A 20140-nucleotide genomic window follows, 5' to 3' on the forward strand; every position below is an offset into this window, starting at 1 on the left:
TTAGGTCATTACGTCTGTTATAGGTTCTAATAGGTATTCATATGTTTACTAGCACATAATAGGTATTGTTAGGTAATAATGAGTCTTACATTACCAAACAACACATTAAGATCACTTATGTTACATTTTTTGGGTACATTATCCCTACATGTGTGTCTTAAGGGGACATAGGAGTCGTAATAGGCCATAAATTTTTTTTTATAGGTTCTAATAAGTCTTAATATGTATTATTAGGATATAATAGGTCTTATTAGGTAATGATGATTCTTACATTACCAAATGACACATAACGACCTCTTATGATACATTTCTAGGTATTTTTATCCATATATATGTTAAGGGGACCTAGGGACTCCTATTAGGTCATTACGTCTGTTATAGGTTCTAATAGGTATTCATATGTTTACTAGCACATAATAGGTATTGTTAGGTAATAATGAGTCTTACATTACTAAACAACACATTAAGATCACTTATGTTGCATTTTTCAGTACGTTATCCATACATGTGTGTCTTAAGGGGACATAGGAGTTGTAATACGTCATACTATTTTTTATAGGTTCTAATAAGTCTTAATATGTATTATTAGGATATAATAGGTCTTATTAGGTAATGATGATTCTTACATCACCAAATGACACATAACGACCTCTTATGATACATTTCTAGGTATTTTTATCCATATATATGTTAAGGGGACCTAGGGACTCCTACTAGGTCATTACGTCTGTTATAGGTTCTAATAGGTATTCATATGTTTACTAGCACATAATAGGTATTGTCAGGTAATAATGAGTCTTACATTACCAAACAACACATTAAGATCACTTCTGTTGCATTTTTCAGTACGTTATCCATACATGTGTGTCTTAAGGGGACATAGGAGTCGTAATAGGTCATACTATTTTTTATAGGTTCTAATAAGTCTTAATATGCATTATTAAGATATAATAGGTCTTATTAGGTAATGATGATTCTTACATTACCAAATGACACATAACAACCTCTTATGATACATTTCTAGGTATTTTTATTCATATATATGTTAAGAGGACCTAGGGACTCCTACTAGGTCATTACGTCTGTTATAGGTTCTAATAGGTATTCATATATTTACTAGCACATGATAGACTGACCTTACTATCAACCTTAATAAAACTATATCCCATTTACTTTATTAACATTCTTAACTCTAATTCAAACTACTAAATTAAGTCATGAGTTCTAAATTGTAAACTAACATTTGCTAACTAAACTCATTTACTTATCTACTAACAAATTTTTCTATCCCTATGTACTAACTCTCATCTACACTCCCCATAATCATCAAAGCATTTACATCAAAATCTAGAATTTAGTCAACAATTATATTTTTTTATTGCATGTACACATGTGTACACTTAGTTATCATTTAATCAAGAAATTTTATTTTATTTTTATTGCATATACACATGTACATGTACGAATATTTATTTTTCACATTTGCATGAGCACATTACAATGTACATTAGATATGGTCTCTAAGATAATTTGTTTAAAAATACATACATGTTACATGATTGAATTTAGCACCATACATTTAATGTTGTGTATTTATATGTACGTGTGTTTCAAATTAAATTTTACTTTTAATTATTTTAAATTTAAATACACTTGTATGTTTATATTTGTATATATATGCATGTGTAGATCTCTAGATATTTATCACTCTTGTAGCTTCACATTCATATCCTCGTATTTATTTTCATATATACATTATGGCATCCGATTCTAGGGATCGTGCTCCTGCATCCTCAGGGGATGCCAGTGTCCGTGGTGGGGGTCAGAGTGTTGAGTCTGGTACAACACGTAGATTGACCTCCTCCACTCATGATAGAGAGCAGTTATTTAGAGATACAATTGAGAGATTATCTCGTGCTATGCAGGTTTTGGATACCTCATTTTCCTCTTCTAGCACCCTCCCTAATAGGGAGCAGGTCATAGCGATGCGAGAGGAGTTATTTCGTATGATTCAGATAGTTGAATTATACAACCCTTTTGATGATATAAGCATTGAGACATTTTATTCTTCTTTATCTCACAGTGTCATTAGCACTATGAAGTACACACAGATTGACACTGAGGTTTCCACCGACATGGTGAAATCCATGTTTCCATCTTATATAGATCGTTGCAGAGTCAGAGGCTACTCTACAACGAAGTGTATTGATCCACTTGTCGCACCATTGATGTATCCTCGTTGGTTGGCCACTCATCATAGATGGCCATAGAAGAATGAGTTCCCTCTATATTTCTGCAAACAATTATTTGCAGAATTTCATTTACACTACGATATTGACTATACAGATTATCCAGGGCATGTTGGGCAGGGTCAGGGGAGACTTTCTGACAGATTTAGACCATAGACACTCCTGCACCCATTAACAAACGGGCAATGGTGGGTCCAAACCTTTTGGTTATGCCGAGAGGTCCACAGATGGCTGCTGTAGGTGAGAGTGTTCCTGATGACACGATTAGGACACTGATTTTTTCGAGCATCGCCACCGTCACCACACAGTTACACGAGATTTCTTCTTATCGATGTGGTAGATATATGCTACGGTCTCGAGGTATCGCTCCCATAGCTGCATCATCTAGCGCACCTGTTGATGATGATTATGGAGTTGCAGACATACCTTCTCTTGTAGACATTTCTGCAGTCTTAGAGGTGGATGCATTACATCGTTTGGAATCATATTTAGCATCTGATCTTTTAGATGAATATCGAGCATTATCTAAACTCTTAGGGATTCCACTTCGTGACATGAGCTCTCAGATTATTCATATTTTGTCACGTACAATCGTCCTAGAGGATTCACAGAGGCAGGAGGACATTCTTGCACCTTCTACTGCTACACAAGCCCAGGCTACAACACCAGCCCCAGCTACTCAAGACCCTATAGCACCCCCCCTACTCAGGATCTCAGTGCTAGATAGCCTGGTCTATTTACTTCCATGCTTTCAGATCAGGGCCACACTATTGACTTGGACGCTGATACAGTTTTTTATATTACATGATTCAAATATCAGTCAGATTGACAAAGCATTACATAATGCTATGGTAAATATCTCTATATGTTTAGATTTATTTTTATTATAGTAAATAATATGTCTATATGTTTAAATGTATGTATATGTGTGTGTTTGTGTATGTGTTATAAGGTTTGAGTGATAGTATGTTACGTTTTGTTGATCTGCAGACACCGACAGATCCTACACATCGTGAGTCCCAGGTATGTTACAATTTAAATATATATATATATATATATATATATATATATATATATATATATATATATATATATATATATATATATATATATATATATATATATATATATATATATATATATATATATATATATTTGATTTATATACATGTAGATCTTGATATAATTTGTCTGTACACATAATTAAATGGTTCAAGTTATCATTTGACACAGGGTTCAAATGTAGCTGATAGACCCTTTTGGGGACAAGGCCCAACATCAGGAGGGAGGATGTACCTGATTAGATCATATGTGGCCTTTTATTTTATTACACACATGTTATGTCTAGATACATATTTATATGGACACTGTGATGTTTTATATGTTATTTCCATATACATACATTTTATATCCAGACACTTTGATGTCTTATATGTTATTTTCAAATACATGGTTTATATGGACACTTTGATGTTTTATATGTTATTTCCAGATACGTGTTTATATCATGGACACTAAATGATGTTTTATATGTTATTTCTATATACATGTTTATATGGAGACTTTGATGTTTTATATATGTTATTTCCAAACATTTGATACATGATCTATTTTTATACATTTGATATGGGTACATTATATTCTCCAAATATATGTACATGTATGTTATTGATCTTTTAATGTACACATCTATCTTATTGATCTTTTGATGTCTTAATCTTTTATGTAACTTATGTATGTGTTATGCACATGTTTCTATATGTTATTCATCTTAATGCCTTATATTCATGTTTTCAATATTCAAGTTTACATGTATATGTATAGTTATTCATCTCAATGCCTTAATCTAAGTGTAGTTAACTATATAATTTTAATGGTCCATGTACATAAGAATATAACATATACATATACATAAGAAAATATAAAGACTATGATCACCTAGAAAGAATGCATGAACTACAACATTTAATTAATAAAAGTTAATATACATATGTATATGTTTTCAATATTCATGTTTATACATACATGTTACTGTTTTTAATGCCTTAATTTAAGTTTAATTAACTATACTTAATGACATGTCTTAATATAAGTATAATTAACTATATTTAATGTCTCATGTATTAACTATATTTAATGACATGCCTTAATTAACTATAATTAACTATATTTAATCTAAGTATAATTAACTATATTTAATGACATACATTCTTAATTAACTATAATTAACAACATTTAATTAATAAAATATAATGTATGTAATATGTACCATAGTTCATATAACATATACATGTAAGAACATATAAGGAGTATGACCTAAAGAATGCATGTTACAATATTTAATTAGTAAAAGTTAATACATGCAAGAACATAACGATTATAGTACAAACAAAAAGAATGTATCGTATAAGAACATATAAAGATTATATGTACATAAATACATAACAACATTAACAATCATATGTAAGAAAACATAAACAATGTACATATAAATACATACAAATACTAAAGGGGTTGTCTTAAGGAGAGGTCAAGTAAAAGGTGGTACTAAGGGGATGTTCTAATAGGTGGTCTTAAGGGGAGGTCCTAATAGATTGTCTTAAGGGGAGGTCCTAAGAGGTGGTCTTAAATGAGATATCCATGTCGAATTTAAATAAAAATAACAATCCATGTCTAATTTTGCGTATCCAAGATAAATGATCCAATGTACAAAAATTTATAAAACAAATATCCTGTCAATATTAAATATGAAAGTATAAGAGCTATACAAGCATAGCTCAACTAGAGCTCCACAATAAGTACATAGGTGAACTAGAGCTCCATAAACAATGTATTGTTAGGATCCTCTCTACTTTTTATTATCTCTAGAAGTTTTTCATGTTCTTCAATAGGCAATTTCCACTTTTGATTTCCACGACGTCCTTTTCTTTGTATTGCTTCAAATTGTAATTTGGTTGCTATAACATGGTTACTGTAGTGTAAAACCTTTTCTCCAGGATTGTATTCAATAAATTCAATACCACTATCAATTACCCTTGTTTGTTGATAATATGTTCCTTCAATAACAACTGATCCAATTGGATATGATTGTTGATCAACATCTATAGTTCCTTCTAGCAACTTGTGTTTTTCTTTTGTGCATCTTAAAAGATAATAGTCCACATTTTCCACATTATCTGGTAAGGCTTGAACTGCAAAAATATCTCTTGCATGTATATAAAAATATAGATAAATATAAATTAATTTAAAAACAAATATACATGTATATTAATTTATATATATGTATATATGTACACAAACCTGCCATAACTAAATAAGAAATGCACTCATAATCAGCTGAATATACAGGATCATGAATGTCAATGTCAATGTCAGCATCTTCAAAAGGAGGCTTTCTAACTATCTCCTTCAAATCCCAATGCGAAACATATCCATTCCCAATATTTTCACATGCACTCACTAGATTGTCCTTAATGCAATCATCACAAAAACATGTTTTCTCTCTTACTTTAATTACTAGAGGTTTATGGTTTCCTGTAGTCATCACTTGATGTAAACTTCTAATACCATGAATCATTTGACAATTGTAAGGATTAGATCGATCTATATCTGTTACAAATACAAAAAATAATTGTCATATTTCAAAATAAATATTTAATAAAAAACTCAGCTTGATTTGAAAAATACATTAAAAATAAATATAACTTAGTTCACCTTTCACCTCCCAAAAGTAACACTTATTGTATTCAGTATCTCGAGTAGCAAAATGAACTTTGCACCATTCAACAATTTGATTTGCGCTCTCTATCTTATTCCCCATATGTACATACAATATGCATGTATTTATAAAATTTAAAATATATGCTACTAGAGTATTAAACATGCACATTTAAAAAATGCATATATTTACCTGCAAGTTCATGTTGTCAAAGCGCATGTTTTATACATGCTCCTGCTCCATCATGCTCCCCTTTTTCGTGTCCACTTTCAAAGAAATTCCATAAAAACCTAACATTGGTTCTAACATGTTGCATTGCTAACCAATTAAATGCTTTTGCAGATTTGAATTGTCCTGTGAACATGAAACATGATAAGTATCTACAATTATTCGTGTACATATATCAAATAGAAATAGACATGTCCAAATAAATATAAGTTAAAATAAAGTTAAATAAATGTGTAACTATTTCGTGTATACTAACCTGCACATCCATCAGACCAAATCCAGTGCTCTAAAACATTTATTCTACGATTTCTGAGATCTTCAGAGAACATTGCAAAACAATGAGCCACATAACTCCTATCATGAACTCTATCATCACTAATATAGAAATGAACCTCTTTGATGATGATGCGTTCATTTTCATCCAATCTTTCTATCTGATCCACCTCAAATTGTGCATGTTTATAGGTCACTTGCACAAATATTACAACTTGTTTAGAATGATAATATTGGCCTTGGAGCTCTGTATGAGGTGTAAATGTATAATTCTCAGAAAAATCTACAACTGAAAGTATACAACCAGGTGGAAAACAATTTTTGGAATCACGAAACTGTTTAGCTTGCCATCGTGCACCATGACAATGTTGGATATGTGGATATATTAATGGACGAAACTTGGTCATGAACTCATCATAATGCAATTCACTCTCCTTCAATACAATTTCTCTGGATTCATCTCCTCTATTATTTTGGTATGTCTCATATTCATATCTCATCCATGAAACTGGTGTGGATTCATTAATATTCTCAACTTGCATAATTTCAAAAAATTTGTGTAAATCTCCACAATCTTCACACTGATTTTTGATGCATTGCACTTTGAATTCATCTGAATCTTCTAATTTATCACATAATATGGACCTCACAAATTGTGTTGTACTGCTAGGAATGACCAAATTAGGATCAAGTACTGCCATAACTTTTTTAAATGATTGCAATTGTAGACCAAATTCAACATGATTTCTACAACAAGTTTCACACATCTTATTTATGCATACAAAGGAAGGACGTAAACTCTCAAACATTCTCTGACATATTTTGACATTTGAAAATTCTTGTTTGAATGCTTGAAATAATTCACTTTGAGTTATATCTATGAAATGTTTTGGATGTTCAATTTTGGCCCCTGTTTCTTGATCTTTAATTTGTATAGTATCACGCCTGTTGGAAGAAACACGAGAATGTGTGGTCCAAAATTCAATAACTTATTTTTTTACATCTTCAAAAATCCTGTCTTTTTGAGGAACTCTACAAATATTCACCCAGTTATTCTCAATGTTATCATCTAGCATATTTTTCCTCTTGATGTATCTCTGGACAGTTCTTCTAGATATATGTAGTACATCGAAAATTGTACGTACCTATTTTTTGTGTCAATTTTCTACTAGATATAGTAGTCATCAATGCTCTGCATGCATTATTCAAATCACCTCCTCGAGTTGTGTTGTCAATTTTGTTATAAGCATTTTGCAAGTTTTCAACTATTGTTTTATTAATATTATGCGCATGGCTTTTCCTGTTATCAACACCCAACAACTCCAAAACATGTCTCATATCTTTTCTCCTAAATAACTTGACAAATAATTGTGCCTGTTCAAATATACTTTTATCCTTGAAATATTCATCCCACATGTTCTGACAATGCTTTCTGATAGTGTTATCATTTATCATATCTTTAGATGGAATTTGGTTAAAAAGTAGTTCTTCATCCAAATCCATCAAATTTTTTATGCTTTCTAATTTGTCTCTATCAATGGAACTGCCAATTTCTTCCTCTTCATTACTTTCATTTTCTTCATGAATCTCATCCTGTTCAGGAATTTCAGTAAGGTTGGTTTTGATTATGTTTTGTATGGCCTTTCATTTTGTCATCTCTTTTTCTATCATATTTCCTTGATCTTTTCCTTTTACTACCCATTGAATATTTCAATCTATAGAAACAAAAATAAATAAATTTAGATTTCACTAAATATTAGCTAATGGTTCAATATAGAATACATAAAAATAAAAATAAGTAGACGAGAAAAAAAGCACCTTCAAAATATTCGATCCTTTGCAGTATTGATTAAATCCGCAGAATAGTTGTTGAAAATTGCTTCAAAATTAATTGTCTTTTGAAAATCCTCTTCCAATTTTTTCTGTTCTGTATATTTAATTTAAAAAAAAAAAAAGAAAAAACAATTTTATTTTATATCAAACAATGACATTAACCGTTGGCGGTTTAATCTACCGACAGGGGTTTCGGCTAGAATTCGGGCCGAAACAGTCTGCGTGGCATCCTATGTGGCAGCCAAACAAGCAAAAATCAGAACTTCTGTAAACATCTCACTTTGAAGGCCAATTTGACCTACTAAATTGAAGTTTTTTTAAAAATAAAAAATATACTTTTGTAGTTCTCGAAGTCACTATAATGATCATATAATTTTTTTAAAATTTTGATTATGAATAATATGTTATAATTTGAAAATATTACAAGTAGGTATCTTAAGATCCAGGAAGATGTCTATTCAAAAATAAGAAAAAAATAGTAAATCATGTTAAAAAATTATTATTTTTTAATGTTGCACTAGAGGAGAGAGTCTTCTTCAAGAATATGTAATTTGCTTTAAAAAATATGTAGATTTGATGGAAAAAGTTTGATGGGAGAAAAAGCTGTCAATTTTTGATAACTTTGACTTTGACCAGGTATAACTTCAAAAATATTAGCCAAATTTCAATTTTTCTTTCTCGGTGCATTAGGTATACATGTTAACTCTAACATATTCCAAAATCAAACCAATATATGAACATTTGCATATATTTGTTTGACGGGAAAAAAAACTCTATATTTTTAGTATTTTTAAAAAATTCAAAAATACACTTTAAAATTTCAAAGATAAATAAAATTTTCACTCAATTAAAATAAAATAAAATTATAGACATAAACTTCATCCAATTTTACACATTTCATTAGTTTACATCATCTTCAAATTCTAAGCACAAATGCCACTTTTATTTTATTAAAATTGAAGACTTTAAATTCTGATATCACTTCTCCTTTATAAAAGGTGACACAGGTTTGTGCTTTTACCCTAAAAATTGTTGGTTGTGTTTTGCCTTGTTAAATTTAGGGCATGACAAAAGTAGAACCTATAGATTGAGATACACACAATGTAAAAACATACATAAAAAGTAGATCTAAATGAAAATGAATATCAATTACCAAAATTAGAAGTGGAAACAATGATGTACAAGAATGTATGTAAAGAGAGATCGCACAAGAAAGATCCAACTATCAAGCCCTAGTTGAAGAATCAAGCCCTAGTTGAAGGATCAAGTCCTGGTTGAAGAATCAACCTTAAATTGAAATATTAGTAAATGAAGGAATGCTAACATGTAGTAGAAGTAAATGCCACAATGAAGAACACCATAGAAATGTTGATGCAATTATGTTTAATATGTGATCGAGTATGTCAGTGCAATAGGATTGACTCAACATAAAATCATAAGGAAATTATTTAAGACAAAATCTCATGTATGTATGTGCTTGTAATATGCTTCAACAATGAATGCTTGTATGGAGGTGGATCTCCTCCTTGACAACTAAACTCCACTATCTCCAATGAAGGAGCAAGCTAGATCTAGGAGAAGAAATGCATGCTGGGCTATCGAGATCTTGAATGCTTGAATGACGAATGTATTACTTTTTTTTAAGACTCATTGGAAATAGCTGCTAGATTGCTTGCATATGAATAATTTACATGAAAAAAGATAATGAAATGAAGTGCCTCCTTTTATACCAATTTTGGGTGCCAAAATTGAAAGGACCGACTGTTGAACCCTTGGTATTTGGTGTTTGATTGTTGTAATTGCTGTCAATAATGAGTATATGGTATGGCTAACATCATGTAATTATCTTATTTGATGTCCTTCAATATTGTTCAAAACATATTCAAGACAAATACTTAAGTGTTATACAATTAACACTTAATGTTCACATTGGTTTTGAAAACAAATATAAAAAAGTAGTTTTAGTCTAATAGAAAGTTGACAAGCTCTTTTATAAGATAGACCCCAACTATCATCCCTTTTTGGAAAGGTCTCAGAGTTAGCTAAAATGAGTCTTTGTTAGTTTTTGTATAACACATGTATGGAAAGAGAAAAAGTTTGTTTATTAGAAAAAGTTACCAAATTGTTATGATAGTTTTAGCAATTTTGAGTGGTTTTGGTCTAATGAAAGTTTGGGGTATCTACTTGCCTCCAAAATTTTGACTTTCTTGGTTTATAAGTAGAGGATACATTCTTCTAAAACATCCAACAGGTGGTTTTGATAGAAGTTGCATAATTGGTGTGGAATTCCTTGTAGACCAAACAGTTTGCAAGCATATTTTTAACATCAGAGAAGAGGGTAATGCTTTATGTTTCTTACTTTATATTTTTGATTTGATTTTAATTGCATAAGTTTATCATAGGTAGAAGAAGGGTTATATATTGCTTCTTCATTCATTCATATTGCTATTTGATCAAATCTTTTAATGGAAAAAGAAAATATATTTGGATATTGGATGTTTTCAAGAGAATAGAAGTATATCTTGCATTGTGTTTTCAACAAGAAGTTGAAACTAGTGATTCATGATTTGCATTGTAACATAAATGATCCTCTAATTTTATATCTCACTTGTTCATTTTTGAAGTTGGTGCTTCAGGTGTAAGGGATTGGTGTTCCTCAAAATTGGTGTTTCTAAAATTGGGTGTTGGTGCTTTCCAGAGTTGTAGCTCTAAAAGATTTTCCCAAGAGGCTAATAAAGTTTCAGATTCAAAGTGGTTTTTTACTCTAAGGAGTTTTCCAAATTAAAATATCGTGTCACTTTGTTATTCATTAACTATCTTGCTCATGTGTTAAATTTTTATAACTTGTAATTGTTTCAAGTTTTTAAAAGTATTTTAAACCACTGATTCACCACCCCTCTCAATGGTGTTTGTATTCCAATACTAACTACATGAGGCAAGAAACAAAAATATTTGACACTAGGCTTGAGATTTATGGGGTAAAGCGCCTAGGTAAGGGATGACCTCATCACTTATCCCTTGGTAAAGGATGATCTCATCCCTTATCCTATGTAGGGGAGAATCTCATCCCTAACCTAAAGGTTTGAGAGTCCCATATATAGACCCTACATCTCAAAAATATTGTGGAGTTGGGGAAAAATGATGACATATACAAAAAAATGATAAAAAATATATTTAAAGCATAATTTATGTGGTTAGGGGAATAAATCGGAAGTCATGCATAGAAATGATGCCAATGTAGAGTTTTAAGCAAGATTAGAAGAAGAAAGGACCCAGATTTAAGTTATTAAATACAAAAGGAGGTACATAGAATTCCTTCCAACTACTACTTCATCAACTACACTCCATTAGAAGATTATACTTTTTATTGAGGATATTTTATGATAGACCAATTTATCGAATAATAATAAATGATCGAATACTAAAACATCTCATACCAAATCTAAAATATTTAAATATTTCAAAACAAACGAAAAAGAATATTAGTACATAAAAGCTATGCTATTATCTATTAATCTAGAAGTCTTACTACACTAGAATTAATAATTATATTATAAATATTATAAAACATCAAATTTTATTTTTCTACATTAAATAAAATATTATTTTATATTTTCCATTTAAAAAAAACTCACATTGATCCTCCAACTCCCAATAACATTATCCCTCTATTTGTTTTTTTCTTGAATATAATTTCCAAATTGTTTGGGGCTTCCTCCTTAAGGATCCTCTCATTATATTAATATACTCATGTTTCAAGGACTTTTTGTTACTCTTAATTTATAATTTTACCATAGACTTTAGACTTTTGAAATGTGGAGTCATTTCAAGATATAATTAATAACGTATTTTATTATATCAAATAGAAAACATTTTTTATTAAATATATTTTTTAACATCTTACAAGATGAAATACGATGCGACATCCAAGTAGCCATCAATATAGGGCAGAGATAGAAATTGGTGTATTTTATAAGGGAAATAAAACAAAAACAAAAGCAATCAGGTATTCAACCGAAAAAACCCTAAATCAAGGTGGACCCGAAATTTGAAAACAGAATGGAGAGTGGAATGAGAGCAGGACGATGCCTCCCTTTTGCCCAATCCCCATGCACGTACTTGTCTGCCCATGGAAATAAATAGCCACTCTCGATTCCAAATTTAAAGCTTGGAGGGACCTTTTGACTTCTTCTAAGCTTCACTCGCATCACTCGCTTTGTCTGCACTCCACTTTGGTCCAGTCTTCTGCAGGCCAAGCAGTAATATAGAGACGGAGCCATTGGAAAAAAAGAAGCAAGCCAGCCAGCAGGGAGGTAAGTAGAACTAATTTAGATTTGTTATGTGAACATTGGGCAGAGAATTGACAATGTACTCTTCACAGTCCCCTTTTTCTTCTTTAAGCCATCCCTCAATCTCAACTCAGCCTTTCCACATGACCATGCCTTCCGCGGCACACTTGGGCATGTCTGGACCAGGCATTGCGCACCCGAACAGCTTAGCATATCAGTCGCAGCTGTACCAACATCCAACCCACCTTCAAATTCCCTCGCAGCTGCGTGAACTGTGCCAGACCCAGTCCATTTCTCAGCCTCTTTGTGACATTGTGCAGCCCGGCCCCGGCCATTATGACCCCGTCCAGCCCGTTGTCTCTCCGCCTGGAACAGGTCAGTATGAGGCCGCCCAGAGAACTGTCTCCCCGCCATGCCCCGGGCAGTACGAGGCCATTCAGAGGACAACTGGATGCTCGCCCGCTGGGCAGTATGAGCATGTACAAAGGGCGGAGTCTTCTCCGGCCGGGCAGTTTGAGACCGTCCAAATGGCGGTATCCTCGCCTGCTAGCCAGTATGAGACCGCTCATAGGGCTGTATCCTCGCCCGCTAGCCAGTATGAGACCGCCCAGAGGGCTATATCCTCACCGGCTAACCAGTATGAGAGCACGCAAAGGGCTGTGTCCTCGCCAACCGGCCAATACGAGGTTGTTCAAAGAGCTGTGTCCTCGCCTGCCGGACAGTATGAATCCGTTCGGACTGTCACCTCCCCGCCATGCCCTGGGCAGCAATACACAATAGCTGAAACACCCGTGTCCAACTCTGTTTTTTGTGCTTCGAACCCTGAAGCTAAGGGCTCCGAAAGGATACAAGCTGTGGAATATGAAGACGAGGGAGAAGGAGAAGAGAATAAGAAGAAGGAGAAGGAAAGAGAACATCATAAGAAAAGGTCAAAGAATTGGACAAAGGCCGAGACTTCGAAATTGATTAGGCTGAGAACTGAATTTGAGCCCAGGTTTGCCAAGGGGGGCAAGAAATCAGAGATATGGGACGAAATTGCAGAGGCTTTGAGGAATGATCAATTTTGCCGTGATGCCCAGCAGTGCCGGGACAAGTGGGAGAAGCTGGCTGCTGCCTACAAGGGGGTGAGGGATGGTGCCAAGGATAGGGATGATAACCCTTTTTTTGAAGAGATGCATCCCTTGTTGTCGGGGAAGGTGTTGTCGAGAAAGGATAAAGAGAGGGATAGGGATCATGAAGCAGCAGAGTTGTCTAAGGTGACAGTGGTCTGCAATGAAACTGCTGGGCGGGACTACGAGGTAGATCACAATGATGCTGCAAAGAGAAATTATGATTATTATAGGGACGAGGAGCAGTGGGAGGCGGATATGGTGGCTCAGAGGGGGAAGAAACGCAGATTAAGGCCCAAGTATATTGCAGTGTCTGACCTATCTGCTGTTAAGGATATAGTGGGGACAGTCTTCGAAAAACAGCAAGAGCTGTTCCGAGATGTCTTGGACAATGTTGAGAGGAGGGAACAAATGAGGGAGCTGGCACGTCAGGAGAAGGAGGAGAAATGGAGGGCAGAAGAGCGGGCTCAAAGGGAGGTGTTCCAAAAGGCTATGTTGGTATTGTTACAGAAGCTTGTTGGTGATGGAACAGGAAATTTTGATTCAGGGGCTCTGACAATTCCACCAGTTTCTTCTTTTGATGGAAATAATCAGGTTCTGAAGAAACGGTCGAAGAATTGGAAGCGGGCTGAGGTTCTTCAGCTTATCAAGCTGAGAGGGGAAATGGATAGCAAGTTTGTAGAGTCTACCAAAAGGGGATTACTTTGGGATCAACTGGCAGACTGTTTAATGGCACAAGGAATCAAGCGGGATGCAAAACAATGCAAGGAGAAATGGGATAAACTTGCAGCAGAATACAAAGATGTTGTAGATGAGAAGAAAGATGCTAGTTTGAGTCCATATTTTGCAGAGGTAGCAGCCATACTAGGACGGCATCTTGTTAATTCAGAGTAATCGTTTTACATTCTTAAAGGTATTTTAACCATCTATTTGCTTTGCTTTTTGGTGTGATATGTTATTGATTAAATCAAGATGAATTTGGAAGAAATTTTTTAATTTGACAATGTGCATAAATAACTTGCTTCTCACATGGTTGCAAAGTAGAAATAGGTGCATGCAATACTGAGACTTACACATGCCCTACAGAATAAAAGAACCATTCATATCAATATTATTTCTTTGACTTTTGAAGGCATTGTACTCATGTCATAGCTTATAATTGTCTATGCAATGGCATCTTTTTCATAGAATATCATATGTCATGAACCTGCCAAAATAGAGATCGCTAATTTACCACTAACCTGTAAAAACGCTTTTTATTAATGTATCAACATTACAACTTAATATAATTTGGCGGATATTGCCATTCCCATTCACTGGAAAAACAGTCCTATAAATGTTTGATTAGCTGCAATGAGTTGGATTTGTACTTTCTTGTGTAATGCAAAGGCACCACATGAAGCCGTGATAGGTTGCAGTCTACAACACAATTGTCTAAAATGGCTGTTTGATGGACCATTGGTTCGTAAAGGCCTATAGGTCACAGGTTTGCCTTAGGATAGAGGGACATGAATGTTGGTTGTAGAAACTGGGTGTTGAAGAGGAATTTCATTCCTGTAGGGGAGATGGATGAATAATGAAGATTTGATGCAGAATGATCCTGGAGTGATTCTGCAGGGTTTTTAAGTTTTCTAAACATGGTAAGCAATCTGTTGCCCTTTAATCTTCATGTTAGATGTCTGGAGAGCTTGTGTACACATTTTTTAATGTAAGTCTGCAAGGATTCTTTCCGTTGAACATGTCTCACTTGTCAATTCTCTCACACACTTTACCATGCCTTGGTTTGAAGTACACCTTTGGATGTTTCTTTGCATATATTAACTTTTAGCATTTGAGGCTTCATCAAAAGAGTTTATTAAATGGTCCCTTGACATGTATAAGCAGTCGCTCTTTTTTGAGAACAAGCCAAATGCCATAATCATTTCTTAAATGCTTAGCTCTATTCTATTGCATAAAAGAATATAATATATGATTGACATTATGCTTTTCTGATGTTTACAAGAAAATGCAAAACTATTCTTGATAGTATTGTCTAAAGAAAATGTATAATTTGTTAGGTGCTTGCAATTTGTTGTGTATTTCTGTTTTCTATAATAACACAATCAACTGCATTTAACCAATCAAAAAATTCTGCCTTATAGTTATCTGCACATAAGAATTTAAACCTTTAATGTGTTGTTTGATAGTAAATAATTAAGGTGAAATCTAAGTTGCCGATCCTGGTTCTGATTCAGATTCAGATTCCTGGAGTCTGCAATGTTTTTTTTGGGCAGGCTCAAGTACAATGGTTATATATATAGATTGATATAGATATTTTCATACATAGATAAATATGTATGTATATTCATAGATTCATAGTATGTATGTATGTATGTATATTCATAGATTCATAAATGTAACATGTTCAATGTTCATTCATCATTGGTTCACAACTTCAAACATATAATAATAATAGTAAGAAGTTAGAAGTGTGATGCTCATAAATCCATAATTGTTAATAAAATTATAAATAAAATACGTCAAATCATCTTCATACTTTGCAAGTCTCAAAATGTCATTACTCAATGAAAGTTCAAATTACAAGCCATATTTCATATCGAATATCCAAATTCATCCTCATTATGCTCATTAAAACAATAAAATAAAAATGGCACGTGGGTCCCATTTTTGGGCACCCATAGCCTTGGATGCTTGTGGAGTCCTCCAGATTCTGGCAGGATTCCAGACGGGCATCCAGATTCCCTGTGGTTCTGCAGAATCTGGAAGAAATCAGACTCAGCATTGCACGAGATTCAAGATCTGGGTTTAATTGCAAGGATCCGGTATCTTAGGGTAAAATGAGATTTAACCATTTCCAGACAAAACAATAAATGCATATTAGTTTCCTATCTATGTTGTATATTTACCTAAGGACCTATGTTAATTACCTAAATGAATATGTCACAAGTTTAGGGAATCACAGGAGATTGCCAAAAGCAGTTGTGTCAAGTGCTATATGTCAATTCAGTATAGAAAATTATGAACATGTTTTGATTAGAAATATAATAGCATGTGGAAGATATATCTATAGTACCTGTGACTGTACCAGTGCAGTGATTGTCCAATGCTGGGAGTATAGCCTAGAATAGTAAGTACAAATTAGGTACAAGTAGTGGTGACTGTCAAATTTGATAGGGACCATATGATTGTGGTGCAGCCTGTGGTGAAGTGATGATGTCCTCATCATTTTAGGTTCCAAAACTTTTAAGGGATGTGGGGTTAACTCTATTGGTTGCCACTATTCATGCAGATTTTGGAGATAATATTCTGCAGAGTAGGCAATAAACAATTGGATGTTTGCTTGGAGACTACACCGATCAGCACTCCGGGCCGTGTATTTCAACTTCAATTGTGTAGATTGGAAATCAGGGAGAGCGTATTTGTATAGTTGCAAATGTGTTGGACAATCACGAAAGCTTTATAAAACATGAAATTCAAAGACTTCTACAGCCTGTTACATGCTTATGGTTTATGGAATGAAATAAAGGTTATTGAGGATTACCAAGATGCCAAGGGTTTTGGGAATCGAAAGGAGTCCGAGGTTGTAGATTTCAGGTGGGTAAAGGCCATGAGACTTTGTGGAGGATTTGAATAGAGTTGGCAAGGGAGGAAGAATTGTTTGAGAAGAGTTTTTTTTGGAAGAATAACTAAAAATTGAGAATTTAAATTTGCTGTGAAAATTCTGATTTATTGCTATAATCAAAGATTTTAGAAATCCTTAGATGGTCAATGAAGTCCAGGATAATATATTTAATATTTATGAAGTTGGCACACATGATAGCCAATTAAAAATTCAAACGCACTTTAGTAGCTTATAATCATTTATTCATGGTTGAATGTGTGTGAAAGTTACCATTGTTGTGGTTGTGACTTGATCATAATTACAATTACACTAGTGTCCAGGTCGCACTGTTTTTGAGAAAGTTTGAGGTAGAATTAGAAAGAGGCATTGGACTGGGTCTATTTGGCATTTTGATAATCAACTTTTAGGTTAAGAATCAACTGAATGCATCCTGAAACATGCTAATGGAATGTAGTCCATACGCTAAATACTAAAATGGGTGCATGATTGATAATAGGGAGTGGAAATTGCGAAGCAGACAATTTTGTGCTCTACAATATTGTAAAAGAGTTTAGTAGATTTGCTGGCAGCAATATACCCTGAGCAGGCCAATTAGGAACCTTAGATAGTAGCATACTGCATAACAGCAGATCAATAGATTGTATGTTGGGCCATTTGCTCACTTCTTCATGTTATGCTCAGGATATTTTGAGCAATAATATATAGTTTCTTTATTTCTTTCTCTTATGTTTGGTGTTATGATAATGCTTTCATTTTAAAATAATACAACTGATTATCTAGTAGAATTTAGTTTCAGATGTTTGATACATGGATATAGACTAATTGAATTTGTATGATCAATTGCCATTATTGCAAATGAGTGTGGTTGGAAACAAACCAGTGGAAATAATTAGTTTCTTGCTTGCAAACAACTGAGATAATTAATCAACACTACAAAGAAAAGCAAAAAAGTTTAAAAATGTGATAACCTTTTATTACCACCTGCAATTTTTCGTTGTCTACGCTTCTCATTACATAATAAGCTCTCAGTAGCTGTCAGATCAAGGAATGGGCTATTATCTATATGGTATGTACTATGATGACACCACAGTATTATTTTAGTTCTGTTCTTTGTTGCTGAGTTTGAGTGGATTGTGTATATGAACTTTGGTGTGTCATTTATATTGAAAACATTTCCTCTGGTAGGTGGACATATTTTCTAATGCATCTTTTTCACTTTTTGTGCATGTGTCTTGGCAAGTTCAAATCTCCATTGACACTTAAAAGGTAACCAATTAATCTTTGTGGAGGACAATATTATTGATCGGTGCTCTCTGTCATGGATCTGTCGCACTCACATGGCTATTATCAAGAAACATTCAATTTTTGTGTATTTTCATCCCCCTTATATTCATTGTGATGTCCCCTTCTGGGAACACATTATAGTTTGCCTATGATTGCCATTTTAATAGCTATAATCATATATATCTGAAGTCTGATTTCTTTATATCAGATGATTCTTTAAGATCAGTATCCTTGATCGCTTCTTTCTATCAGATAAACCTTCCTCTGGTGGCTGTTGCAAATTGCAATTATAATGTCAAGCTACTGTACTTCTGGGGGTGACTACTTTACATCCTATCTGATTCTGTTCCCTTTCCCTTGAATGCTTAATCTTTGATACTTGTACCTTCCCCTTGTGGTGGAAGAGATATGTCTCTTCAATGAATGGACGCTAGTAACCCATGACATATCTTAATTAATATTTCAATGAGATGAATTTAAACCTCTACTGTTTGTTTAATTGGCTCTGTGGTATATATGACTGCTGCTGCTGATGTTTTGATGCCTTTTCTATCCTCAAATGGTTTTCTTCTTTTAAATCTACCGTTGTGTAGGGAGTCACTAGCTCTTCACTGCCAATGTCTTTTTTGAAAAGGTTTACCCTTTCTCTTTTTCACTGCCTTTGCCTAATAAACAATTTATTAATTAGACACTTTCACTGTCCTTTTACTTGGTTGGTGCTAATCACCACCAGCCCTTGCTGAGTAGGTTGTAATCGGCTAATCTTGACATTTATAACTTTTACCCTCAACTCTCTTCGCTTTCTGTCCTTTATGTGATTGCTGCTTCTTGCCTTGATCACTGTTTCTGTTTTGGGGTTTACTCTGACCCGTCTGCTTTTTTCATTCAGAATATTGTTTTATATTCTTCCTTTATCTTACAAATCTTCTTTTATGCTGTTTTCCTAGAGAAGAGGTGACATTTCATCATGGTTCAGCTCTCTTAGTATTTAATTTCTTTAATGCTTAATTTCTTAAATGGTGTGATTATGCCCTGTGATAGTCCTCCTCTTTCAAATTTTGCTTGTCCTCAAGCAAAGATTGGATTTTTATCAAGTCTAGTTCATAATCCATCTTCCACTTCATACTCTGATGGTATCATAAGTCTTAGATTCGGCTTTTACGACATATGTTTTCTTCTTTATTTTAACTCAGACAAGTTTTCACGCATCTTCCAGATAAAAGGATCAAGGCCATCATGTAATAGTACCAATTGTATTTGCAAAAACCAACGTTTGCATGATAGCATGATTCATGTCTATGACCTCAAGTATAACAAATTCATATCTTTTGGTTCACTTTAATTATTATCACGTTCTAAATCAATAGAAAACAAAACCAAACATGTAGCATACACATGGAAACACAAAGTATGAACGTGAGTGCATGAAGACACTAAGCATACACAAAGTAGACACATAAATATATTAAAGCACTAAGTATACCCACGAATATATGTAAACATAGTTCAGTTTTCTCACAAGTAGCTGGAATGTC

The 20140-nt window shown here is 33.6% G+C and overlaps 1 protein-coding gene across 2 annotated transcripts in view; it reads left to right on the top strand.

The window, feature by feature from the left end:
• Positions 1-12297: 12297 nt before the first annotated feature.
• LOC149554201 (uncharacterized) overlaps positions 12298-20140 on the top strand; it is a 38386-nt gene continuing 30543 nt past the window's right edge. Inside the window, exon 1 of one of the 2 annotated variants that reach the window (XM_089789440.1) lies at positions 12298-14612. In XM_089789440.1, coding sequence (XP_089645566.1) covers positions 12668-14593 — 1926 coding nt within the window. In that variant the 5' untranslated portion in view covers positions 12298-12667 and the 3' untranslated portion in view covers positions 14594-14612. The remainder of the gene's footprint in view (positions 14613-20140) is intronic. The other variant, XM_089789439.1, reaches the window with a different exon arrangement.

The sequence above is a fragment of the Cupressus sempervirens genome, chromosome 6, assembly GCF_028749045.1.
Source record: "Cupressus sempervirens isolate cs-2001-9-10 chromosome 6, ASM2874904v1, whole genome shotgun sequence".
Taxonomy (NCBI): domain Eukaryota; kingdom Viridiplantae; phylum Streptophyta; class Pinopsida; order Cupressales; family Cupressaceae; genus Cupressus; species Cupressus sempervirens.